At 45.2% G+C, this 26,360-nt stretch overlaps 2 protein-coding genes across 7 annotated transcripts in view; one reads left to right on the top strand and one right to left on the bottom strand.

The window, feature by feature from the left end:
* Positions 1–6,854: 6,854 nt before the first annotated feature.
* LOC147248120 (uncharacterized) lies at positions 6,855–14,546 on the bottom strand. The gene is made up of 3 exons (XM_086225951.1): positions 14,438–14,546; positions 13,035–13,125; positions 6,855–8,033 (listed from the first exon to the last, which is right to left on the bottom strand). Exons 2-3 carry the CDS (start codon positions 13,103–13,105, stop codon positions 7,649–7,651), a joined length of 456 nt encoding a protein of 151 aa, XP_086082077.1. The 5' UTR covers positions 13,106–13,125; positions 14,438–14,546; the 3' UTR covers positions 6,855–7,648.
* Positions 14,547–16,980: 2,434 nt separating this feature from the next.
* The window catches only part of cadm1a (cell adhesion molecule 1a), a 330,811-nt gene continuing 321,431 nt past the window's right edge, over positions 16,981–26,360 (top strand). For 2 of the 6 annotated variants that reach the window (XM_086225946.1, XM_086225945.1), the window contains exon 1: positions 17,610–17,842. In XM_086225946.1, coding sequence (XP_086082072.1) covers positions 17,770–17,842 — 73 coding nt within the window. In that variant the 5' untranslated portion in view covers positions 17,610–17,769. Of the gene's footprint in view, positions 17,096–17,593; positions 17,843–26,360 lie in introns of those variants that run through there. The other 4 variants (XM_086225948.1, XM_086225944.1, XM_086225943.1 and 1 more) reach the window with 4 other exon arrangements.

Raw genomic sequence — 26,360 nt, 5'->3', positions numbered from 1 at the left:
GTACTACGACTACGACTTCTACTACTGCCGCCAGGGGACCAACACAGCCTGCTGCAGCCGCCAGAGCACCAACCCTAGTACTAGTACTACTACTACTACTACTACTACTACTACTGCCGCCAGGGGACCAACACAGCCTGCTGCAGCCGCCAGAGCACCAACCCTAGTACTAGTACTACTACTACTACTACTACTACTACTACTGCCGCCAGGGGACCAACACAGCCTGCTGCAGCCGCCAGAGCACCAACCCTAGTACTAGTACTACGACTACTACTACTACTACTACTACTACTGCCGCCAGGGGACCAACACAGCCTGCTGCAGCCGCCAGAGCACCAACCCTCGTACTAGTACTACGACTACGACTACTACTACTACTACTGCCGCCAGGGGACCAACACAGCCTGCTGCAGCCGCCAGAGCACCAACCCTAGTACTAGTACTACGACTACTACTACTACTACTACTACTGCCGCCAGGGGACCAACACAGCCTGCTGCAGCCGCCAGAGCACCAACCCTAGTACTAGTACTACGACTACGACTGCTACTACTGCCGCCAGGGGACCAACACAGCCTGCTGCAGCCGCCAGAGCACCAACCCTAGTACTAGTACTACGACTACTACTACTACTACTACTACTGCCGCCAGGGGACCAACACAGCCTGCTGCAGCCGCCAGAACACCAACCCTAGTACTAGTACTAGTACTAGTACTACTACTACTACTACTACTACTACCGCCAGGGGACCAACCCTAGTACTAGTACTACGACTACTACTACTACTACTACTGCCGCCAGGGGACCAACACTAGTACTACGACTACTAAGTACTACTAAGTACTACTAATACTAATACTAATACTAATACTACGACCACTACTGTGGATGCTGCCAGAGGACTATCACTACTACTAATACTACTACCACTACTGTGGATGCTGCCAGAGGACCATCACTACTACTGCTACTACTAATACTACTGTGGATGCTGCCAGAGGACCATCACTACTACTGCTACTACTACTACTACTGTGGATGCTGCCAGAGGACCATCACTACCACTGCTACTCCTAATACTACTACCACCACTACTGCAACAACATTTGCAGTTGTTTCGCAGCTAAACTCATTTGGAGAGTGAGCTTCTCCACCTGCTCTGTTTGTGAAGTGTCATGAGAACTTTAGTGGTGATTTGGTGCTGAATAAATAACACCGACTAGACGTTACCTTACTTGAATTTTTGCAATGCATCCATGATTCAACCCAAAGTAAATAAATCAATGAGAACATCCCATGACTGGTAATTAAAGACCACACAATTTGGAGGTTCAATGCAGTTATGGGGGTTTGTGCTACCCTTCTCAAAATTAATTGGAAAAAGGTCAAGCCAAATAGAAAAACAAGTAACCCTTTTGCCAAAAGTAAAACTGGAAATTATTCTTGGGTAAACAAATTAGCTAATGAGTCGTAATTCCAAGGACACACTGGTAATAGCATCACCAGGAGAGGCCGCGGCAAGCCTGGCTAATTGGAATCAGCGTTCAAAGTTGCACAATAAAGGCGAGGCACGGTAACATATGCTACAGTTAATAGGGTTTAGCGTATGAAGTAACGGCAGTGGTGAGCTCATGAGGGGGGCAATTATGTCAAAGCTGTGCACATCCTAGATAACCGTCCGCCTGACTCAATCTGGCGAAGACCCCGGGGAGGCAGCTCGCAGCAGCTCCAGGAGCCGCAGAAACTAACAAGAGGAATACTGGGGGGAGGGGGGGTACACATAAATAGGCATCTAACAAGCTCTGCACACACTAATATTGAGCGCGTGTATTGTAAACCATCTGGATTACGGTGGAAACACACATCAAACAAAGGCACGTTGGATTCACACAAACACTCGCAGGGAAGCACGAGAAAGTAATAGGAAGCTAAAATGGAAAATAATAAGCACAAATTCAACAACTGAGAACGGGAATGCTGCAAGGGAACGCCCACCTACGACATCAGGGAAACAAACAGCCGTTAAACTCCCCGCTGTGAACGACAGCGTACAGTAGAGGCATTAAAAGTCATTCATCTCCAAGTCCATTATGGATTCTGTTACACGACACCTTCCATTGCTGGAAGTTTTTGTTCAAATAAGATTGCTACAAGAATGAGCTATGCAAGGATCTGGTGATATTTTCAGACGTTTTGGTTAAAAACATGCAGCTGGGACACTTGTGGCAGAGCTTCTGCTCTCCATTTGCAGACTGATGGTTAGTCAGTTGCAGGTAAGACAGTTTTGGCTCCCTGCTGGTTGTTCTTTGTTCATAGGGTTTGTTTGATTTTATGTACGACCCCTTGAACAATTAAAACTTTGGGGCAAACACCGAAACCTACCGTCACCCCCTCCAGGAAAAGCTGACTCAGGTGACTCTGTCCTACATAAACTAGAACACTATAAAATGGCACGCCTGGGGGCTGATTTGTTGGTGCAGGACACACAACACCTGCAGACTGCTACACAACAGGGACAAAAACATGACTTCCTCCCGCAGAACAACAAGCGCTTTCGGTCATCTTGTACGCTGTAACATCCCCGTGTTTACGTGCTCCAGTTGCTCTCGTGTAAGCTTTCAATTAGCCATCAGGTACTCGAAGGCTCCTCATCCATTTCTGTTATTCCAGCTAATTAGGCATTTGGCATTGGGCCTTGGCAACGACTCCTTTGTGCATGAGGAAAAGAAACATTCTCTTATCATCCTGGAGCCCCGGAGCAGCTGCTAATGCAAACTTTCATCTAATTCTTCAGTGCCGTTTTCACATTTTTACGTAAATGTGTTTCTGAGGGCTTTTCCCGTTTTTTTTAGCTCCCAAACTTGTAGATCATTTTGAGGAGCGCGGTGGACTACCACATGCTCCCCCCTCCCCCCGAACAGGCGCCCCAACCAACCAGCCATCAGGACTCAAACCCTCCTCTGGCCTCCCGCTCGGGAACAGGGCCAGTCATGTCTGTTTGGACGCTCAACCAAGCCGGAGGGAACACGGGGAACCGAACCAGCGGCCTCCGTGTTGCTAGGCAACATGACAGACCGCTGCGCTCCCTGGGTGTGCTTCTTTAGAAAAACAAGGAAAACCCACAAAAAAATTAGCAATGCCACTCTCCCAGCGTCTCTTTATCAACACTCTGGTGTTCCTGTGAGTGCTGGAGCCGCCATGTTAGATACTCTATTCACTTTTGATAAAATATTTTGTCCCTAAAAATATATGAATAAATAAATAAATAACCTGCCTCTGATGAGAGGCAATAAAACCAAAAACCAAAAGTGTTTGTGAATTACTGAGCGCACAACTGGACACATTAAGACCTGGATTACACCGGACAAAGAGCGAGAGTTTAACACAGACATGTTTAGCTCGGATGCTAAATAAATACGTGGCTGGCTCTTTCTGCAGTCAGGAGTCGCAAAGAAATAATGCCAGGGTTACCACATGCATGTATCTGTGAGTACTTTAAAGGCAAAATACACCCTTTTTTTTGGGAAGTATTGCTTCAACTACCCGTCACACGTCAACCATCACGTGTAGCCTCGTACTCGTTAAAGTGCAAAAAAGACAAGCATGTTGTTGAGGTTGCGAAGTTCTTTTGTGAGGGGAGGTAATAGAACAATGGAGGTCACAGCCCCCCGCTAGGCAGCCCCATCATTTGCTACTCAAAAATACTGCAACCAACATTTACCGCTCTGTAACCTCTTGGCACAACTCATTCTGATCACAAAGTACAGCCACCATGTTCATGTCCGTTGGACTCACAAGCGAGTGAGTGAAACCTGATTCTTGCACAACTGAATCTTTCGTCTTTGACTTTGAACAGAGCAGCTTTCTGAATGCTGGACCACACGAGGAACAAAAGGGCAAAATCAAACTCAAGCTTCAAATGAAAGAAAGATTCCCGTCATCGGGGGAATTTATCGCTGTTAACAAAACAATTATCTTTTCAGGGATAATGGGTTTCTGTTTTATTCTCAAAATGGGACGTAATTAATCCTGGGACAGACAGACACACACACTTGAATAATTTATATATATGTATACACACGCACACGCACACACACTCATACTTTGACAAAACTGAGGCAACATCTTGTAACGTGTGTTTTATTGCTTCATCTGTACCAAACACACTGTGACTCACCGGCAGCAAAAGATCCAATCAGAAAGATTCTTCTAGGATTTGCTCCATTTTCCTATAGTCCAGGGACACACACACGCACACGCACACTTTACATGATTCTCAGAGGATATCATCCCAATACTGCTCGTCCACGCTTGTTCACAGTCGCGCTGAGAACTGGTGGTGAGAAGTGTTTGTGTCTGTTTTTGGTCTGCGGTTCACCGAGCACGCGGCTGATGAGGAGGACGAGATACTGGCTGATGCACTGGAGAGTTTGTCCATTTTTAGAGGAGGTTTAGCTGTTCTTAGCTGTCTGTCTCCATTAGCTTCAAGCTAAATACACACGACTGGCTCTTTCTGCACTCTGGAGTCACTAATAATACACATTCTCCTTCAGGCGGCGCCAGAAAACCAACACACACGGATCATAATTCGGGTAGCTATGAGATCTTTTATTAAACATTTTTGGATATTAAATCCGCATTTATTGCTTGTCAATCGTACGCAGCGTTGCTAACTTGAAATCTCGATTGCGTGTTATTTTTGCGGCCAGTGGCTGAGCCAAGGTTCTGCTAGCACCCAGTGCCAAGCTGCACCAGTGACCCCCCCGCGGGATGGTAATGAACTTCAGGTATTAGTCAAACCCCCATGGGAACTGACTCATGACTTGGCAAAAGCATAAAAATATAAATTCATGATGTGATCACCTCACAACCACTGGATGGGGGCAACTAGTTCTGCTCCCAGTGGAACATCAGTTCCTTATAATAGACATCCTGTCTGCCGTTGTCCCTGACGGAGCTCCGTGTGTTCGGTCACAGTTTGCCTGTCCAGTCTTTTTCTCCTGGGTTCCATCAGAACGTCCAGCTGACCAGAGCTTGCTGAGGAACCCTTCAGGAAAGTCTAAGGTCTCTTGTAAGTGGTTTTTATGAATTTGCTTGAGTGTGAGAACATTTGAGGATCGAGGAACGTACATGACAAGCTCAAGGAGGGCGATGCTCCCACTCTCTGTCGCAAACAAACAAACAACCTTGTTGTGTTTGCTCTGACATCACCCACTGTTTTGCACAGAAATGCAGAGAACCTCAAGCAAATCATTAGGAAAGCTGAGAGATTGCATTAACGAAGAGGCCTTGTTGTGACTTTCTTCGAGAGCCGCACTGATCCCACAACCTGTCAGGGCCTTGTAGTCCATTACAGCGAGGAATGTAGAACATTATTATGGGTTCAGGGGTCAAATTGTACACCGCTGATCCTGCCTGTTGGGACTTGCTGTAATCTGAAAGCAGTTTTGAGCTGATTGCATTCCCCCTCATTTATTTTGCTCACCCCATGAGACTCAGTGGAGTGAGATCTATACCGAGCACCAAGAGGTGTGTGGGAGCACCCACGACGGCTCATCAAGTAGCCACAAATGATTAGCATCCAACCGGACTCAGAACACAATTTAAGACTCATTCAAGGTTCCTTGTGGACTTGCACACTAACAACGATGTTTGATACACTCCAAGAGTTGCTGGAGCTTTTCCACCTCTTCAGGTTCTGCTTCGTTCTCCATGCACCTGGGCGGTGGTGAACTTGGGCCAGAAACCCACTCTGACCCTGATGCTCAAGTCAGAATTTCTTCCGAGAAGGTTCGTCTACATTTTCATCACGTGACGTCTTATTGTGAGCATTCATTCTGAAGTGTTGAATTCTGACCGTGAATGTAGCAGCCTTATTTAAATTGTATATAGAATAGGGAGGGACTTATGCTGATGTTGATTAGCAAAATTAGCTCTCTGCTTATGAATGTGGATTGAATCATGTGGCGCTTCAAATTGTGAACACAAACGTACATGAAATAATTTAATCGTTCGCTGCCTCGGACTTTCCCAGTGTTGCCAGAGTGAGTGGGTCAGGCCGTGGTTGTGTGACACGACCTCTCGGCGACGGCGGGGAAGGGTCCTCTGGGGTTGCGATGGGATTGTGATGGATTGGACGGGTATTTTCAGCGCAGGCAGATGAGAAAATGCAGGATGAGTCATGCAGGGTTTTACAAGGATTTAGGTGTAAAAATATAGATTTTTCATTTCATAGATCTTTAAAATGTCAGACCTGCTTGTTTTGGCGCTCTCGAAAAATTTGACACGATTACCGATTTAAAAACATCTCATAATGATCAGGGGTAGGTGTGTTGTGATCACAGTGTCTCCGACTAAAAGAAGCTGGAATTGTTTGTTGTCGTCAACACAAGTGAAGTGTGGCTCCATTATCTGCTCGTTGAGTCACAAAGTCAAACGCAGATGATGATGTCACACCGCATCAAGCAGCTGCGGGTTGGCACTTCCAAACATCAAAGGCAGAGGTCGTGCTCGTGTGTCACACCCTCCAGTTATAAATCTTATTAGATTCAAAATTTTGCGCAAGCATTATCCGAGGGTGGATTTTCCCTTTAAGTCCTTCAGCTCAGTTGGCAGCAGGTGTGTCAGCTCCAGCTGCACGGCACTAAACATCAAAAAGACAAAGAGAGGCAGAAAATCATTTCATGGCACTTGTTCAGTTTGCTCCTCACAGGGATTGGCAAATATGAAAATGTAACAAATGTTTTGAACTGAACATACTGCACAGTTTTTCTCTGAAATGTAAGTAAAGACACATGAGTGTGGGAGAGTTTTATACTTCCAGGCTCAGCCAACACTAATTTCTAGGTCATCAAGGTCACCCTCTATATCATCAAAACAGAATTAAGCAGGTGAGCGTGAAGTTGTTAGGTTTATTCGTGTCACCAGAAGAAGCAGCCTCCCACTAACCATAACCGCACTTCAGACTTTGTTGGTTTGTTTACTACCAATTTGCTGTTATGTGCTGCCAAGAAGAAATCCTGACTTTATATCTTTTTTTTCCACAATTATATTTCAGTGGCAAAGATAATTAGTGCTGGGATTATGTTCAGACTGAGTATTTTTAATGAGGAAAGTGTTGCATTTATATGCTACACCACACCACGGTATTGGAGTTGAAAACAGGAAAAATCTGCATCCTCAGCTTTCATAACCCAGCCTCTTCTGTCACGTTTATTATTCGTATTATCGTCGTTCTTATCGGTACTACTCATGCAGAGTGGCGATTACTCATTACCCTGTTGTGTAGCAGGAGAACAACTCGCTATGAGGCCGCTAATCAGTACGTTTTAATCAGAGCTGCATATTTGAGGTATGAAAGTACAACATTTCATGTGAGGACATCTTAAAGAGCTAAAGAAGATGACACTGACAAGCCGGCTCACGAGTTGCGACTGCCCTTTCATCTCGGAACAAAGGTTGTCAGGGTGTAAACTGAAGAAGCGCGGAGCTTGGTTGAAGTCATGTGACCCTGGTGTAGTTCCTCCCTAGGCTAACATTAGCTTAGCACTGCTAACCGTTGCATTCAGGCTTCCAGCATCATCAGAGGGTTCATTAGTGAAGATGATCTTGATGAACTGAACCTGGAAGATCATCAACTTCTGTTCACCAGAGCTGATTTACTGATTCAATCACCACAATCACATGGAGCGATCCTATTGGCTGCTGGGAGGAACCAGGAGATGAGCACTTCCTGTTGGTGGAGGAACCAGGAGATGAGCACTTCCTGTTGGTGGAGGAACCAGGAGATGAGCACTTCCTGTTGGTGGAGGAACCAGGAGATGAGCACTTCCTGTTGGTGGAGGAACCAGGAGATGAGCACTTCCTGTTGGTGGAGGAACCAGGAGATGAGCACTTCCTGTTGGTGGAGGAACCAGGAGATGAGCACTTCCTGTTGGTGGAGGAACCAGGAGATGAGCACTTCCTGTTGGTGGAGGAACCAGGAGATGAGCACTTCCTGTTGGTGGAGGAACCAGGAGATGAGCACTTCCTGTTGGCCTACAAACACATCATACCTGCAGGTGACTCAAGATATGATTCACTCATTCGTTCTGAAGAGGAAGGATTCCTTTACTTTCGGCTTTGCGCCACTCGATGCTGGAGCCAAACGACAACTAAAAGGTCAACAAATAGGCCTGAAACCGCCCCGTGATCGCACCCTGGAAGCTCACATGAATCCCTGAGTGTCCTGCCACTGCCATCTCTTCGGCTCAGTCTTGCGGAACACCCAGCTCGGCTGGTGTCAAATCCCAGGCAGCAATTGGAGGGATGGGATGAAATGAAATGAAGCGTGAGAGAGAGGAGGCTTGACCAGTCTCATTGAATTTCTGTCGAGATTGGAGAAATGCACACATAATCCTCATCTCTGCAAAATTCATATGGGTAAATAATGATTCTTCAAAGTCCCAAACATTTTTTTTTGTACTGAACTGAGAGTTTCACCAACAAATTCATGCTTTTATTCTGAATGTTATGTCAAAAACAGAGAAAAAGAGCCACACGAACATATTGTCTCATTTACAAACACACATATTCCACGAAAAATAAATGTATTCCGTAATTCACTCATCATAAATCTCCATTTTTTCCTGGCTGTCAAACCAGGATAATGAGCCACTGTTGGACCCCCGTCAGAGTGAAGTCAACCTGTTCGGGTTGAGAAACAGAACCTTGCTATAAAAAATAGTCGGAAATGTTTATGAAAGGACATTTTTCACAGCAGCATACCCTCAAAACTCCTCCTTTAGAGGAATAGTGCCCTTTTCTGCCAGTTCTCCTCTCACGAGTGCATTCATGCAATTACTTGAAATACTGTGAAATCTCCATGAAAAAACACACACATCACCGTAGATGAAACAAAGCCAAAGGATAATATTACACACACACACACACACACACACACACACACACACACACACACACAGAAATGAACTCAGCCCGAGGGATTCAACTTACATTTGTTTGATTGGCATGAATATTTATCTTGTGGAGAATACACTTGTTAAAATTAGCTTTTATATATTAAATCAAAACATGAATTCAGACTAACCTAAGGCTCTCCTTACTCACGGGAGGTTACGCCAGAGCGCCAGCAGGCCCGTGGCGAGACGTGACATGGAGACTGACGTGAGCGTCTTCTTAATCCAGCCGTAATCCACAAACACTTTGATTTGAGCTTAAAACAAACAAACCACGAACTCGGAGGCTTGTTATCTGACAGTTGCCGTTAGCTTCAAGCTAAATATACATGCGTTCCGGAGTCCCACAGAAGTGACGCAGGCAGGAAAAACACCTTTGTGAAACGAAGACACTTGTGTGTCCGCAAAAGACTGAATAAACTTGAGCATGAAACATCTCTTTAATGAAAACATAATCGTTCTTAGGAATAGGGTCAGCAGTCAGATTACTGCGTGTAGCCGGTGACGTGGTCAAACACGAGCTCGCTGACCTGAAAAGAATCAGATCAAATCCCGCTCTTCCACACATGCGGATCTCTGACCTGATCCTTGAAGCTCTGCACTGTCAGCACGTGCACTGGAACCACGCGTCTGATGGACGATGGTCTCCCGTGAACCTGCTTTGAATTAATTGACGATCATTCAACAAGAAGAGAACGCGGCTCAAAGATGGGGTTAAAATTCACACATGCCACGCGTGTCCTGTAATTCATACGTCCACGGACAAAGTGTGCTGGTGAACATAGAAGAGGAACTCCTTAAAGCGCGTTAATCCGAAGTCACAAAAGTGCTTTAAAGACTTTGGTCTTGTATATGAAGACCTCATTACCACTGAAGTGTTGTCATTCAGAAGGCTGGCAACAGCCCACATGATGATGAAGGAGGAGAGCGGCGCTTTGAACACCAGCAGCCACACGCAACCCCTGGCTCTTTTCAGGGGGAGGTAACTATTGCTTGGCTTGTCAGCCTCCAACCCTGCCAAGCTCTCATCAGACCAAAGGTATGGACACTTCACAAACAGAATTTTTAAATCTGGACGGCATCAAAGGCCTGAATAGGAAATCACAATCAACTGGAGAGAATGTCAATGAACTGCATAATCTACAGCGAGCGAAGAAGACAACATTAGAGGGTAAAAGAGAAGCAAAGGCTCACAAATCAACCTAGATTTCAGGCGCTTCTTCTGCCGCTTCAGTACGTCCTGTTTAACCACAACTGCACCTGCTGGGCGAGTGAAAGAGGAGGCGGAAGCTTTGGTGCCCCACACTACAACGCTGCATTTGAACTTTTCAGAGCAGTTGGTGCATGTTGTTGCAGACCCACACGTGGAGCTGTGCTGCAAACATGGAAACTGATCAGGGCTTTGTTGCCTGTGGAAACAGACCAGTAAAAGTAGCCTTTTCAAGCGCTGAGCAGCAGCAGCAGCAGCAGCAGCAGCAGGTTTGGCCGCGCAGCTTTTGTGCATCAAAATAGCAACACAATTTCAGCCATTAAGACAACAATTTACGACGCCGACAGGCGCTGGGCTGTTGTGTGTGAGCACCTGCTCACGCCAGAATAAAACAGCTTACTGGGGTATGGAACACCGCAACAAAACTCACCTCTTTCTCTAAATACGTCTTTATTGAGGTTGTATCAAAACTAAAGGGCCCGCTTTAAAATATAAGGACTCCCGAGTGCAGATATTTGTGTTAAAGTATAGGAAGTAAAGGTACAAAGTTGTCCGAAAAACTAATAGTCCAGGAAAGTACAGATTTCAAAAATCTATCAAAGTACAGACACAAAGTATAAGTACAAGTACTTCGTTTACCTCTCCTTTCTAACAATGACATTGTGGCCTTGTTCAAACTGCCACCAGAATCTGGTCTTTGGTGCCTTCAGATTGCCTCCAGATTGATCTGACGCATCTAACACGTCGTGACGTCCGAACACTGAAGAGGACTCGATGGCCAAAATCGTTTTGTGGGAGTCGAAGGATTAAATTCAGAACATGGGAAATATCCGCGAGCCTCTTTCCACCTGCTGGGATGATCTCATCACTTGTAAATAACAGTGTGGACGGTATAAGATCCGATTTAAGATAAATCTGATTTGAGTGACAAATCACATTTGCTCGCAGCCCTGAAGGCCTTCCATGTATTTGACCAGCTGGCTCATTTCCTAAGCAACCCACACCAGCTCCTGTTCCATCATCCCAACACTGAGTAATGAAATCCGTCTTTAATCTGATGTCTGCCTCGCTGCTGAACGAACTCGCAGAGTTCTACTTAGGGGGGAGATATGATGGACACCTTTCACAAGAAGTACGTGATGATTTTTTTTTTTTTTAAATTGAATTAATAAAAAAAAAAATCACTTTAAATTTTCTAAAAATGTTGAGATGACTTGAGAATTCCTTGAAGGGTGAGCGTCTACCCAGCAGCCCAGCGGCTCCTCACTCACCACTGGTCCTTCATTTTTACTCAACATCGGCAGCATTTATGATTCTGGGACTGGAAGAGGAAAAACAACCATATCAGTTACCACAGTTTTGAAGTATTTTGAGAGCAAAACCTTGACTGCGTACTCGGACTTGCAGATGTGTTGATGCATGACTCCGGGATTAGAGATGTCACCTATGAGATATTCACTTCATTAAGCCTTGATAACGACAGGCTGCGGCTCTGACAACCGTTCGTCGCTACCAAACATTCCATCCGTGGCTTCAGAGTGAGCGAACTGAACACCATCATATTTGCCCTCATCCATCATGTGATCTATCGGGGCCTCAGATCAGGGGACAGCGGTTCCCACCCTGTCCAGAGAATCCAAATATCTGCAGCCAGCAGAGTGTTTGCCTTCCCTCGAATCAATCCCCCTCTCGCAATAAAGAAGCCACTGACTGTGGAAGCCTTCAAATTGAAACTCATAGGCGATCTATTCTCATTGTCATATGACTGACATTAGCTCCGTCTCGCTCGCCGGCTGGCTGGCAGCCGTCTCTTCTCCTGCCCAGACAGTTGTGATACAGAAACAGGCCAGTCGGAACTACAACCTCTTACACCGCTGGTCGCTGCACCATCACACCCAGCCGCCCTGCTTCCCGTGAGAGTGTACACGCCGACTGTGTGTGTTGCCGTAACACCCTGTACTGACGGTGTATCACTGGATGGAGGCTATGCACTCATTTCCTGGGATTCAGATACTGGCCATCCATCCATCACGCCGTCTTTATCAGAATCATATGACTCACTTTCCCGGTTGATGTCCATGTTACTATCTGTTCTGAGGTGTTACCAGCCGACCCTCTGCACAGGGCTTGGCCTCAGATTCCTGTCTGCCTTGACTTACATCCAGGGAGCAGCAAGGCCAATAGATGGCAATGTTGATCACGTCATGATGTTGGTCAGCTCATCCACCACTGTCACCCACAGCAACGTGTCTGGACAGCCGCTGATTCATACTTTTACACATGTTTAGGGTTTTTATAAATGAGAGGACGCATGTTCCTTTATCAGGACTCACATTAACTTCTACTTTTGCAGGAGCCGTCGCTACACATGAAAGAGAGGCATTCAGACAAAAACATGTCTTATATGATGATTAGAAACGAACACGCACACGCATATACATATATATGTATGAATATGTGTGTATACATATATGTACATATAAATATATACATATATAAACATACATCCACATATATTTAAATGGCACTGACTGACACAAGTTTTTGTCACTTATTATCTTTATTGTATGTGAAAAATTATCTGTTTATTCATCCTGATCACTTGAAATGTCTAAAATGAAAAAAAAAGATGAAGAAAAACTGACAGAAATTCTGAAAAATTAAAAAAGGGTAAAAAAAACACGGTTATAATGCCTTTGTATGACTCATTTTTATCAACAACTTTTTCTGCTATTTTAATCATCAGTTGTTAATTGTTATTAATACTTATTATTATTAACATTTCTATTTGTGCCAGTCCTGTCATGTCAGGATGTTTTACTCATAAAGGGAGTAAAGGAAACATAAACTCTAACTCTCTTACCTGCGTTCAGCCGTGTCCGTAGACGAAGATGCTGGATGGTCATTTGGCTCATACGTCAACGCTGCCGCCATCTTGGCAGTGGAAGGTCCGTCTGTAAACACACAGAGGCAAGCCAGGCACTTTTTATGAATGCTTACTCTCCAGCGGTTCAAGGTTTTATGAGATGTGGAGTAGAAAACAAGTTTTGTTCCAAACTAACATGGCTTAGAATCCTGATAGCTGAGGAGGAAAGAAACCCAGGAGGACTTCCAGAACCGCCCGAGGAACAGGAGCAGTTGCTCCAGATATGACAGACAAGAAACCACAATCTGATTGAGAACACACACAGATTATTGGCCGGATTCAATCACCTCGCAATTGTGAAAGGAATTTTGACTGTGCAGGAAAGCGCAAGTGTTGCAGCGAGACAAATGGGAAGCAGCAGAATTCCCAGCGGATGACAATGAACTGTCACCAAGGCTTCATTTCCCTCGTTTGTGGAGTTATTGAATGACCCAAGAGGGGAATCTCTGGAGCCTCATTACAGTCTAAAACCCTGTCTTCTCCAACTTTAAGATGACATTTAGGGGTTTTTGGTATTACAGAAGCCAACTGTCTCATTTTAGGGCAGGTATTTAGCGTCGACAGAACCATCAGTTTCCCAAGTTCCCAAAATTCAAACTTTTAAAAAAACGACAGAACTCTAGCTTGGTCTGCGCTGTATGAAGACGTAGATGGGGAGCAGCATGAACACCCAAATCACGATGCTTTCAAATCTCCCCAATGAACTAATAACTATTAATATCCCATTAACCTCTTCCATTGCTTGCTAGCTAGCTTTAGCTAAGCCTCCCCCACACTCAGTTGCCATGTTGGGGATCTAAACAGTTATTGATCACCTCAGGCATTCCTGAAATGTCGTGCTCATCTGAGGTGACTTTTCACCACCAAAGACCTTTTTTCAGTTCATCCTCGAGTCCCAGTGGACCTTCTGGGCCCTCAAAGCACTGACAGCTCGCCTCCTGCGGTCAGCGGCTGTCGCTGGTGTGGAGGGACTGAAACGGTGCTGAATGGAACATGACAACAGGTGTCATGATACAGGCGAGTCACTCTGAACACAAGAGCAGGCATGACAGGATGAGAGGGACTGAAGAATCAAGTTTACAGCTGCAGTTGAGGTTTCTTATCGTAAGTCCAGATAAGATCGGGGCCTGAGAGAGGATACAGCACAGCCCCGACTTTAGAATTTGCTTCTGTAATAGGAAGATAGGAGTTTCCCCATATTTGAAACTTAAGATAGGACTATCAGTTTTCTGTGACGCATCCCCCTGGATTCTGGAGATTTACGAAAATGCTCTTTATTTTTTTTAGTGCAGCAGTATTTATTACAACAAAAATGTAAACAGTAAAGAGCAGTAACTCACGACTCAAGCAGCTCCAGCTGAGCACTGGTGCCGTGGTGGACGGCAGTAAATACGGCGAGCTCCCCACAGAGAGGGTGAGAGCAGGCTCTCCAAATCCAGCTTCAGGGGTTCTCAGCCAGCTCACTCTCGGAGGCTAAACCACTCTCCCCCTGGCCTGGCGGTGCCCCCTTCACTCCAGACAAGGACCTGGGCCACCAGCTCACGACCAGCGCCTGGTCCCAGAGTTTGCTGACAAGCCACATCCACTCTGGTGCCGGTGGGAAAGCCGCAACCACAGAGCAGCAAGCAGGTGTAGTCAGAGTCGTCGCTGGTCTGGCGGTCCATCATTCTCACATTGCCTCCACATGCTAACACTTGTTCCTGCCCAGCTCTCTCCAACTGCTCTGTCCTCTCTTGTCTTTCAGCTGCACACAAGGATGCCAACCTCATCTGACAAACTAGAATAACATAGACTGGCTAATCTTGCCTTCCAGACACACAGGGGGGTAAAATTAAAATAAAACTACTTTAAATCACCTCTTACGATGATAAATCATATCAGCACAGTGCGAACTAATATTACCTACAAATAACGGAACAATTATAGCAAAAGCACTGCCATCCAAGACATATGGACAGATATTAAAATGGAACATTTTTTTACCCCCTCCCCACGATGCCAGGGGAACATGGTACAGTCCAATTGGGCACCAGCACTATTCAAGGTGTCCTGATACAGGTGTGGCTCTTATTACTGATCAGAAGGTACAGTGGCTGCTTCCTCCCAGGCAAAGTTACCTCAACAACAATGATGATGCAGTAAAAGTTTCCACTTAAAGAAGTTCACAAAAAAACAAAAACCTGCGAGTTTTAGGAAACCACACCAGTAATTTACCTGCATGTGAATACACGAACCGCTATGATGAGCAAAAGGAAGAGACGCACGGAACAACTTGACATAAAGAGAACAAGTCTCCTAGAGGTTGAGCTGAAGCTCCAGGTTTACAGCCTGAAGGGGTCCAGAACCAGAACCTTACCTGCAGTGCTTAATTTGTAAATCATAAGGTACCGGAACGCAAAGTACATATGACACCCCAGCGGTGACGAGAGGGGCTCAGGTCCCGGAACGCACACAGAAAACAACATACAAATGCCCACTTAGAATAGAATAGAATGCCTTTATTGTCATCATCCCAGGTACAATGAGATGCAACGCTGCTCCCCAGGATGTGCACATAGAAATAGAAAAATATACACACACATATTTACACCACTACACCGACTATAGGACTAATACTGACACAACTGTACATAGACTCTGCAAAGACATGAGGACATGTCCTAATACATATAAGACATGTACACAGACTGTACAACTGTAAACAGGCTTGTGCAAGTCCCACTGTGGGTACATGTGGGAGTGGAGAGCAGCTTCAGGTGGTGCTGTGGTGCATCCAGGTGCACAGGCACGTTCCAGTACCAGATCAAGGTGGCTATCATCAACAGATGGAGGTGACGTAGCATTTGCAGTGCAAACATGGCAGAGCAGTCCTGTGACAGTGCAAAACACACAGAGGGACTGATACACTTCCGTCCTCATCCTGAGCTGCTTTGGTGCAGGAGGCTGGCAGATTTGGTGCTGGACAAGAAAAGAGAGTGCCGCTGATTGTGCGAAGGCACTTCAGTTCCTTAGTGCAGGCTTGCACAAAGTAACTTGCCATGATGTGGGACTTACAAGCCTCCATTTCAAATAATAGCCATGGTATCAACGTTATGACGATAATTCACAGTTATTAGCCTCCTCTGCTCAGCACAGGTGAGTGCCCACATCACCACAGGTGGGACTCAGAGTCTACAGGTAGCAATTCGTTTCTCAACAGGTCCAACTTGTAAAACAAACAAAAAAGAGCTCACAATAAATCACACAAATCTTCCATTATCATTATTACGGTATTTAAAGATTGGCACGGCGGCCTATTAGTAGACGGTCTGCTCACCATTTAGTTGTCCAAGACACCCCACATCACGTTAGACCCGGCTTGGCTAGCTGGAGGTGACCCAGGCTAGCTGTGGCGGCGCTAGCCTCCTGTCCCGGCTTGGCTAGCTGGAGGTGAACCTGGCTAGCTGGAGGTGAACCTGGCTAGCTGTGGCGGCGCTAGCCTTCTGTCCCGGCTTGGCTAGCTGGAGGTGAATCAAGCTAGCTGGAGGTGAACCTGGCTCGCTGTGGCGGCGCTGGCCTCCTGCTGCAGCCGATTTTGATGGTCAACATGGCCGCTGCAGCTGCCCTCCTCGCCGCTTGTGGAGGCTTTTCTGCCTCGTTTTAAGCGTCATGCGACTCTTCCTTCTTTTTGAAAAAACAGCAAATTGAACTGTCTTTTTGAGATGTTGGCGTTGAAACAGGAACTGTTCATTTCCTCTCTGCTTGCTCCTCAGGGGCGGCGAATTTCGAAAGGTGATTTGTTTGTCGGGGGCGTGGTTTGTTGGCGTCAGCGCATCAACAGGTCTCCGACTCTTTCAAATGACGTTGAATCTTAATAAACAACATGAAATTCTAAGGATTTGGTCTGTAAATTTATCTATGCACAGTATTGTTGTATTTTAAACATTTTTAAAACGTTTTCACATTTTCTTTTAATACAAGAGGTACCGGATCTGCCCAAATAATTACCGGAACGCAGGGAGGCCAAAATTCAGAGGTGCTGGATCTCGTTCCGGCAGGATCCTCTAACGGTTGTTGCGAGTTCGTAAACAGACGTATCTGGGGCGGTTTTGCTGTCAGCCGCCAGTGACCATGAGCCTCAAGCTCCTCGTACCTGGCTAGCACATTCTTCCTCTCTGTCTTCTGGGGTCTCAAATGATGCAGGAAGTAAGAATTCTTCCCCAGGGAGGGGTAGGGGGAGGGAGGAGGCCATACTTGCAGTTTTTAAAAAAAGAAGAAAAAGCCTTTATGTAGTGATGACAGGATATGACCTCATTACTTCTGGAGCTCAAGATGCCTATTAGTGATAGAGAAAGTTCTTCCTTTCTGCGTGGCTTGAAGTGAAAGTACTGAAACAGCTTCCACTGCCGCCTCCTGCTGAACATCAGAGCTTTATTAGTATTTAAGTATGTAAACAAAGAGAGAGACACACACACACAGAAACCTGATTAAATTCAAAAGTCTTTTGGTGTAAAAAAATAAAATAAAATTCGAGATTCATTCTAATTAAACGGCTGATAATCTATCAGAGGGACGGAAGCGGGGGTGGTGAGCCGTCCACTCCCCCCTCCTCGCATCTGATTACCGGAGTCCCGTCGTCGCTATACAGTAGGTGAAGCTGCCTCGCGCTACCATACTGGAGCAGGTGTCCAACATGGCGAACACTGGCAACGGCTGTCTCGCGACTATTCTCTTTTTATTCCTGTTTCAAGCGGCTCTTCACAAAGGTAGGACCCCCCCCCCGTTCTTTTTTTCAGTTTGTTTGTTCGGCTTTTTTTTTTCATTAATAAATTTTTAAAAAGCCTTACACTCTTTCCCTTCTTGAATATTTTGGATGGAGGAGTGTGAATTTACCGTTTTTATGTTGTTGTGTGTTGTTGTTGGAGCTCGGAGCAATTTTTTATGAATGTTTGGTGTTGAGCAAAAAAAAAAAGCTGTATAAAGTTGACATGTAGGACATGAAGCCATTTGTGTGTTTGCTGTGCAGTGCGAGCAGAAAGCCTGCGCCGCATCGGAATACATCACTTCGGACAGCTCACCATTATTAATCGCTTTGCCTCCACAACACAGCTGTTAACTCTTAAATGTCGCATTTTCTGTTTGAAACCACGCAGCGGCCGCTTCGGTGGGTTCCAGGAACCTCCACTGAGGCATTTTTTCATATGTGAAATCGATGTCAGCCCACTGGCTTGGTTACTTTTGCGGTTCTGTTGTAAATCGCAGGGAAACAGCGGTGCGTTCAAGTGGAATGTGCAGCAGCGCTAGCGTGTTTGGAGGGGACCGCCGCCTGCAGGAACCTCCGTTCAAAAACCGGGGATTTTCTCTAACGGGTTACTGAGTAAAATGTCCACTCAAAGTAGGGCCTTTATCAAAACGGTTCTATGGAGCGGACCTATTTAATGAATTCGGCGTATTGAGATCTCAACAAATCAGCAGCTCTTCTTCAATGTTGCGTTTTTTTATATTATGAACACTTATCATCCGGAAGGATTGCGTTGCGAGACCGGTAGAAGAGTGGGCGACGCGTTGTAAAAGTTGAATTTTACACGTTACAAGCGCCGCTTGGTGTTTAGGACTGAAGCCGAATTGAAGAGCTTTCCCGGTTGATCCGAATCATGTCTGATACGAACCTTCTCACACGCTCGTCCGCCCGCTGCTAAACAAGAGAAGATGAATGTGTTGGTTTGTGAGATGAGGTTCAGGGCTGCCCTCTCGCTTCCTGACGGGGGACTGGAGGTGCAGTTGGCTAGCATCATGGATGTAAACATCCTACATGTTGTTCGTGTGTCTTTCCAGATTATGACGTGGTAGATGAAGATAGTGAGAGACAAACGGCGATGTCACTTGTTGATGTGTTGTTGTTGTTTTTTTCTTTTTAAATGATTGTTGGTGAGTTGGCGGGCTGCGGAAGAGCCACGATGGGAAAAGTGCTGTGCTGCGTGAAGGGGAGGCTGCGTAGTCATGGGCTACGGGAGGGATGCTCATTGGGATCGGGGTTATTAAACTTGGCTCGCTGCAAAAAAAGGATACAGTGAAATGGAGGGACACACGCACACACACACACACACACACACACACACACACGCGCGCGCGTGCGGGCTGCTACACACGGGTTATGTAACTGGTTAAACTCTGGCTTTGTGCGCGTCTCACCTGCTTGTGTCAAGTCAGTGCTGTCGTGAATTGAGGCCTATTAGAAACTTCAAGCTGCTCCTCATAAACCTTTTTTATGCTGAGTTTGTGAGTCTTTATTTTCGGAGTGACAGGGATGTTTGTCACATTGTGGATTATCCAACAGGCTTAATCCACCACTGCGTCGTCATCCATTAAAATTGAGGCACAGTGATGCTGTATCCACCCTCCCACCCCACTACCATGTGATTTGAACAGACGTCTAAGCTCCGTTTGTGTGATAGTGGGTGCTGAGGTGGCTCCTCTGGTTTTAAACAAAGAGCAGGGCACGGTTGCACAATGCACATTAATTATTCACCTCCAGTGTACTGGAGTATTTCATTGTGCTAAGCATCGCCGGATGTTTTTCTATTTTCCAGGTTAAGGGTTGCGGTGCAGCCAGGCTAAGAGAGGGGAATCTCAGCTCCACTTTATGCTCTGTTTGGGCGCTGGGATCACCTGCTATCATCCAAATGAAATGAGTTTATGAGGAAGCATTCACAGTTCGCTGCGTTTCAATGTCTTCTCTCTTGTGCCCGCGGCTTCAGAGTGGTAGGAGATAACATCCTTCAGAAATGGTTCTGTTCGTGGTGTGTTCTTTGACTGAGTGTGTTTACACGCACAACATTAAACAGATCATTTTTAGATTTTGAACAGATTACTGAAGTCGTCGTGTAAACGGAAAACCTGGCGTTCTTTATCGGATATCAGCTGTCATTACCAGGAATCCAAATACGTGCGCCTCGTTGTTTTTTTTTAACCCCGATTCAACTTTTATCCTGTGTGTGTTTACATATTCATCTGATTTTCTTGTTTTTCAAAACTACATATCACCCTCTTAAAACAAGTGCCTAAGTCATTTTTTTTAACCTAAATCAACTTCTTATGATTTTTTTTGTCTCCAGTTTTTTTGTGCTTTCTGAAAAATGTGGACTCAGGCGATTATTTTAAGAAGCCGACGACGTGTCGGTGCGCTGCCGGCTCGTCCTTGAATTGGCGACGTCCCAGTCAGTGTTACCGTACGGAGACGAGTCAGTTCAGTCTCCACAGTCTCACTCACTCAGCTTCGTTTTTCCCAGCTGGCACTTTTACTTTAGGCCCAGCTGCAGCGGAGAGAGTGATGCTGCTCGTGATTCATACGCCATCATCTACTCCACCCATTCATTTAATATCAATCAGAGGGGATTACAGTCAGATGTACTCGTCCCTTAATGATGGAACGGTGACATGAGAAGCCGGTTAATTGACGTGTTCACACGGGCGACTATTTGTTGTCAGATTTCCTTCCAGGTTTCTACTGCCACAAATGAATCTTTTTCCTCACATTTGTGAAGGATCTTTTCTCTTTTCCGTAAGGGTCACAACTAGATTGTGTTGATTAGAATCGATACCCACAGCGGTGGTGCTGCTTTATCCTTGTTTGGGTTGGTCGGGTAGCGTGCAGATGTGTTGCGCAGGCACCAGGAGCAGGACGCCGTGCAGGTGCAGTTGAAGAGTGCTCACGCAGCATGCTCCGACTACAAGCATGCTGAGACTTGAAAACTTGGCCAGGCAATCTATCAGCTGGAGGGAGAAGCATCTCTGCTCTGGGGCTGCTGCAGTAATGTCATGGTAGAGCAGGTGAGAGCAGGAGCTGCACAAAAACCCGTGTAAACACAGCGTTACTGTAACAGATAATGTAGGCCGGATCACAGATGACTTCACAGTCGCCGTCTCTCGGTTTGTGTGCCTCTCGCTTTGATCTCGTCTCAGATGAAAGATTTGCTAACGAAAGCAACACATTTTTAACATTCTGAAATGGGAAGTTGCCTGTTTTCAGCATGCAAATATTAATCATGCTGTCCAGACTATGGGCAGCATGAGATGGATCCTTTTGGAACCAATTACTTTGTAGAAGTAACAACATGTGTTGAGTTAATCCATCTATTCTCATTCTGGCTTTGTTATCACACCTTTGTGGAGGAAGGGATTATTCTCTATTTAGATGTGCCGCACACAGTCAGAAGTGAAAGCATCATTTATCTGCATGCTAGTGCTTGTTGCCTGAGTTCACGTCATCATTTTAGGCCTCCGCCCTGGCTGTCGGGATTATGTTTTCTGCGTGTCCATCCGCCTGTCCTTCCATCCCAGTCAGGGAATTTGATACAATTTGACACAAAGGTCTCCGGAACTAAAAGTCCCTCATACCTCATGATATGTTTACCTTCTTTTTGAGTGGACTTGGGTCTATAAAAGGCACTAAATAAATCAAAATTCTTCTTGTCCATAACGTCTGTCTCAGTCTTATCATGAAAGCTCTGTAACCACTTGAGAGAATTTGTTCAAATGTGGCAAAAATACTCGCCTGGACTTGAGGATGAACTGAAAGATTTGGGTGGTCAAAGGTTCCTGTCAGCTCACGTGAGCCTCAAATCTCAGCAACGCATGAAGGGACTTTGTTATTTGGCACAAACGTCTTTTGGGCAGAAGGAACTTTTGGACCCTGGTGGTCAATGTCTGCTCAGACGTAAGTGCTCGCCGTTCAATTTGTTCCAAACATCCACTTGGACTCCTGGATGAACGGAGAATATTTTGGTGGTTGAAGGTTACTGACAGGCGTACGACTGCAGTGCAGCATCGACAACCTTACTCGAACCCTCTGGAAGTCGTCAGGAGAAGTTCGCTGGCAAGGGATGCAAATCAACGTCGCCATCATGAATATCCGCCCAGTTCTGCTCTCGTCTCTTTGCTCACTGGTTGATGACGATGAAACAAAGTGGTAAATGCGTTATTACTGCAAACACTTTTGGAAAAGGCCATTCAAGAATCATGCTTATTCTTCAAATCCCCAGTGTTCACGTGTTTAACAGAAGGTCTAAAATGTAAATATCAAACTTGTTTTTGTCCAGATAACAACCACTAAATATCTATGAATTAAATCAGTTGTAAAAATATGGACGCATCAGCAGAGGAGACCAATATTGGGCGGCATGTTTACCTGAATGTGAATTGTGATGGCTTTGTACTAACACAGCGTCTGACATCCCTTAGACAGCGGAAATCAAAGATTTCCCATAAATCTTTGATAATGTACATTTTGAAAATGAGCTTTACACATGTAGTCAATATTGAGGCTGTAGTTTGCATCGACGTGGACCAGGTCGTGTCCAGGCCGGGTGGTCGTACTCCGTCCTGCCTGCTTGTTCTGCACTTTTGAGCCTTCGAGGGATTGATCAGCTCTCGCAGGTCTGCGTGCGCGTGCTCAGAGTCTACCAACCATGACAGTTGTCTAGGACGTGTCCGCCTCAGGGGGTCTCAGAAGATGAGACTCTAAACATCAGTGCTGTTGACCAGTTATTGAGGAGGCCAGTTTGATATCCAGCTGTCATTGTCAACGCCGTGTGACGCTCACTGGGATAACTGGTGCTGGTTAATAGTGGCAGCACTACTGGGATAAAGAAGAAGTGACATGGCAAGAATGCATCATGGAACTGGATCAGGCGAAACAGAGAGGCAGATTTGTTTGGATGATGTATCTTTGATCAGATTGAGGTCAGATTATTGTAATTAGGGTGAAAGTAATGATTAATAAATTATTCATAAGTGTTAAAATTTTAAAGAAATCTGTAAAATGCCCTGTGGGAGCCTAATCAGATGCAGTTCTCGGGTTTGTTGGACCTGTTCAAGGACTGCAGCAGCGCCCGCTAGCCATCTGGTATCTCCTGGTAAAAGCCTACGTGCTGTCGTGAAGTGATGGGTTGTGTAATAACTTAATTCTAGAGATGAAATGGTGTGAACATTTCATATCACGACAACACTGAAAGTTATCACAGTAAATAGGGCTCATCGTTCACACTCAGATATGCTAATCAGTGACAACAGACCTGTGTTTTGACGAATGTTCCCTGAACGGCCCCTTTACCACCTCGAAATCATAAAAGGCTCGTTGTGATCTGCCGTTGATCCAATCCCAACTTTATCCTGTGCAATTATTACAAAACCACAAATGAAAAGAATTAGAATTATTGGGCAGACGACCGCACAAATGTATTTTTATGCTGGTTTGTTGGCATGTTTGAGATGAGAAATGTGAGCTTCAAAATGTCAAATGGTCCGGGAAAACGTTTTTTTTTTTTTGTTTTTTTTTTTAAATATATTGTGATATTGTAAACAGTAATTAGAAAATGAATTTTCCCACAAAATGGTGTGGCTCTAAATCATTTTCACTGACTCTGAAATATAACTTCCTATCTACTTTAAGGCCTGACTTGGACAGAAAATGTCCCTCATTAAATCCATGCCAACACATCAGTTTGTTGATATTTGATCTGGGTGGATAAATAGTCCTGCCCTGGATGTTAAATCAGATTTTCAAATTTGAACACCTTTTTAAGTCGTTATGCTGCAGGAGAGGCCACTCCCCTTGTGCACTTGTGATACTTCTAGTTTGAAAAGGGCTCCTGTTGGTAGTTTCAACAGCGCTGTTGACTGACGGTCCTCAGTCGTGTGTGTCTGCTGGAAGGAGCTTCATATCGATATCGAGCTTCAGATGATGATTGAACCGCCTCCCCTGCGACGGTTTGTCTGAGTTTACCATGCATATAGATTTTTTTTTCCTTAATGGAACCGATCAGTCTTGTAGAGTGTCATGGACTCGTTCCAAACGTGGGTGTTTTTGCTTGCAGCAGTGCTGGTGATGGAAAAATATGTGTGGAAATTAACTTGTTCTCCCTCCGACTCCCCTCAACAGCCTCTCCAGCTGAGAGGAACAATGGCTTTATTCCTGGAGGGAGGGGACCACTCACGGACCCCCCCCCCCCCCCCCACACACACACACACACACACGCCCACGCCCCCCTGCCCTCGCCTCTGCCCCTCCCTTCTGCTCTCCAGTTGGCAGCGACTCTGCGGGCAAGCCGACAGATGACTGGGTTGGGTAGCATCTGGCCTCTGTGCACTTAGTGTAATCAAAGAGAGAAAAAAGGTTTATGGCCTACTTGTTAGTGAGCTGCCGGCTGATGGGATGTCAAGTAAGCACCTTCCGACTCCAAATCTCTGGAGGTGTTGGGGAGGGGTGGCTGAGGGTGTGGGCGTGGACAGCAATCTGCCACTCTGAAAGCAGCTTACTGGTCTCGCTATCTAATTAGACCCTGCTGTGGTTTGACAATCTGGCTGGGAAACAAGTGAAAGGATTCAACCTATCTGAATATTTAGAGTCAAGTCCATAATGTTGAGGCTCCAGGGGTGAATAGATACTTTTCAGACGTTTTAAATGCAAACTCGTTACAGAGACCTGAAAATCATAAGGTACAAAGACAAGTGTGACAGATAAATATTCAGAGTAGTTTGACTTTCATGTTTAAATCTTTTTTGGAACAAAATAATTCAAGATTGTCATCCAGCCTAAAGCCGTCGTGTAGGGATTTCTTTACTTATTTATATTCACTCCAAAAGATTCATATAGTGATATGATTTGAGAAGTGCAAGTTTTGATACTTTTTCTAAAAAATGCGTTATTTTAGACTTTCTTTATTGTCATTGCACAGAAAAACACAGCAGTGAGATTTTGGCAACGAAATGTCGTTGCTTCGCTTCCGGATTACAACAGAGATGGAATTGTGGGGCAGTTTGAAAATCAAAATATAGTCTATGTAACTAAAAAACAAGAGCGAATAATAATGAGTGCAGTAGAAAATAAATGGAGAAAACAGAATGTAGACAACAGAATGAACAGTGTATGTTATTGCACAAATAGGAGGTAATTAATAAATAAGAAAATATTGCACAGAAATGTATTTTGTTGGCCATTTATAATTGAATATATTTAACCTGAAGCGTCGTGCACCGTTAGGACCGTCTTAGCCGATCTACAGCAGGAGTGTGGCGACATAGAAGCCAAAAGCTTTTCATTTGATTTTAGTTTTGTGTTTCTAGCTGCATTTTTGTTATCAGCTCAGTTTTTAGAAATGCAGTTCTGTACCGGACACTGGTGGAATGTTCATCGCCTGCCGTACCTCAGTCTCCAGGACCTGGGATAACTTACCTGAACGAAACGTCTTCACACACTTCTCTTGGTTCCGGGGACCCTCGCCGGGATCTTGTAGTCTTGATTCCTACTTTGATTCTAGAGTCCATGGACGAGGAGTAAGAGACAAAACTGCTGCGTTCAGTCACTGATCACGTTTCAGTCTCATCATGACATCATAACTAAATAGAGAGATTCCCACAGGCTCCAGTCCTGTGCTTTGATACGTAGATTGATACTGAAGTTAGATTCTAGACCGACCCTTGGAGTGAAGTGTCATGTAAGAACTTTTTTTTGTGAATCGGTGCTGAGTTAATAAAAATGGACTTGAACGGTGCCAGAGGGACCTGCCCCGGAGATGTTGTTCATCAAGGAAGAGCTGAACTGTTTCAGCGCAAACCTTAGACGCACCTTTCAACGGCTGGCGCTTCACAAACCTCCGGGAGCTCGCTGGGAAAGGCTGATTTTGTTATTGTGAGAGCTCATCAAGGTTTGAAGAACCGTTGGCATTGTAGCCTGTGACCCTCGCCTATGACTCATCGGCCAGCAGCAGCCTTAACACACGTGGGCGAGCCGGTGTTACCTTGAGCCACCAAGATCATTTGTGTAAGTGTTCGTGGATGGGACAGAACTTGCTAAATGTCTGATAGCATGATAGCTTATTTTTAAGGAAAAGAGAAAAGACTATTTTTTTTGTGGGACCTGGAACATCAGCATGAAAGTGAGAGACATACGACTGTGATGGAGTTTTGTTTTTGTTTAAATTTTATTTTCCCTCATTTTAATGTTTTCACAATCAAATTTGTTTTTCTGCCGACTGGGATGTATATTTGAATTTAGAATATTCCTTGACAGCCCTGCTGGAGCTTATTTTCATGTCTAACTGTTGACATATTTGGTTAAAAATGTAGGAAAATGCAAGCAGATAGTGTGTAGATGACGTTCATCAGTTCGCTGACAGGATGTCATACAGGGAGCCGTGTCGAGTCGGTTCAATCAGCTGTTCTGCGTTAGCTTTCCTGCGTGCGCAGTAAACTAATCCAATCAGGCCCCAGTGAACTATTGTCACT

This window comes from Aulostomus chinensis, chromosome 15 (assembly GCF_037954235.1).
Source record: "Aulostomus chinensis isolate RoL2024-O1b breed Wild chromosome 15, RoL_Achi_v1.0, whole genome shotgun sequence".
Taxonomy (NCBI): Eukaryota; Metazoa; Chordata; class Actinopteri; order Syngnathiformes; family Aulostomidae; genus Aulostomus; species Aulostomus chinensis.
Note: the sequence above shows the minus strand (reverse complement) of the source record. Positions and strands in the feature narration are given on the sequence as shown.

What these genes read in the sequence shown, in the direction of transcription:
- LOC147248120 (XM_086225951.1), bottom strand. Translation starts at nt 13,105, where the DNA reads ATGGCGGCAGCGTTGACGTATGAGCCAAATGACCATCCAGCATCTTCG. An exon ending in ACGGACACGGCTGAACGCAG is followed by an intron (nt 8,034 to 13,034) that starts GTAAGAGAGTTA and finishes GTAGGCCAACAG; the next exon opens with GAAGTGCTCATCTCCTGGTT.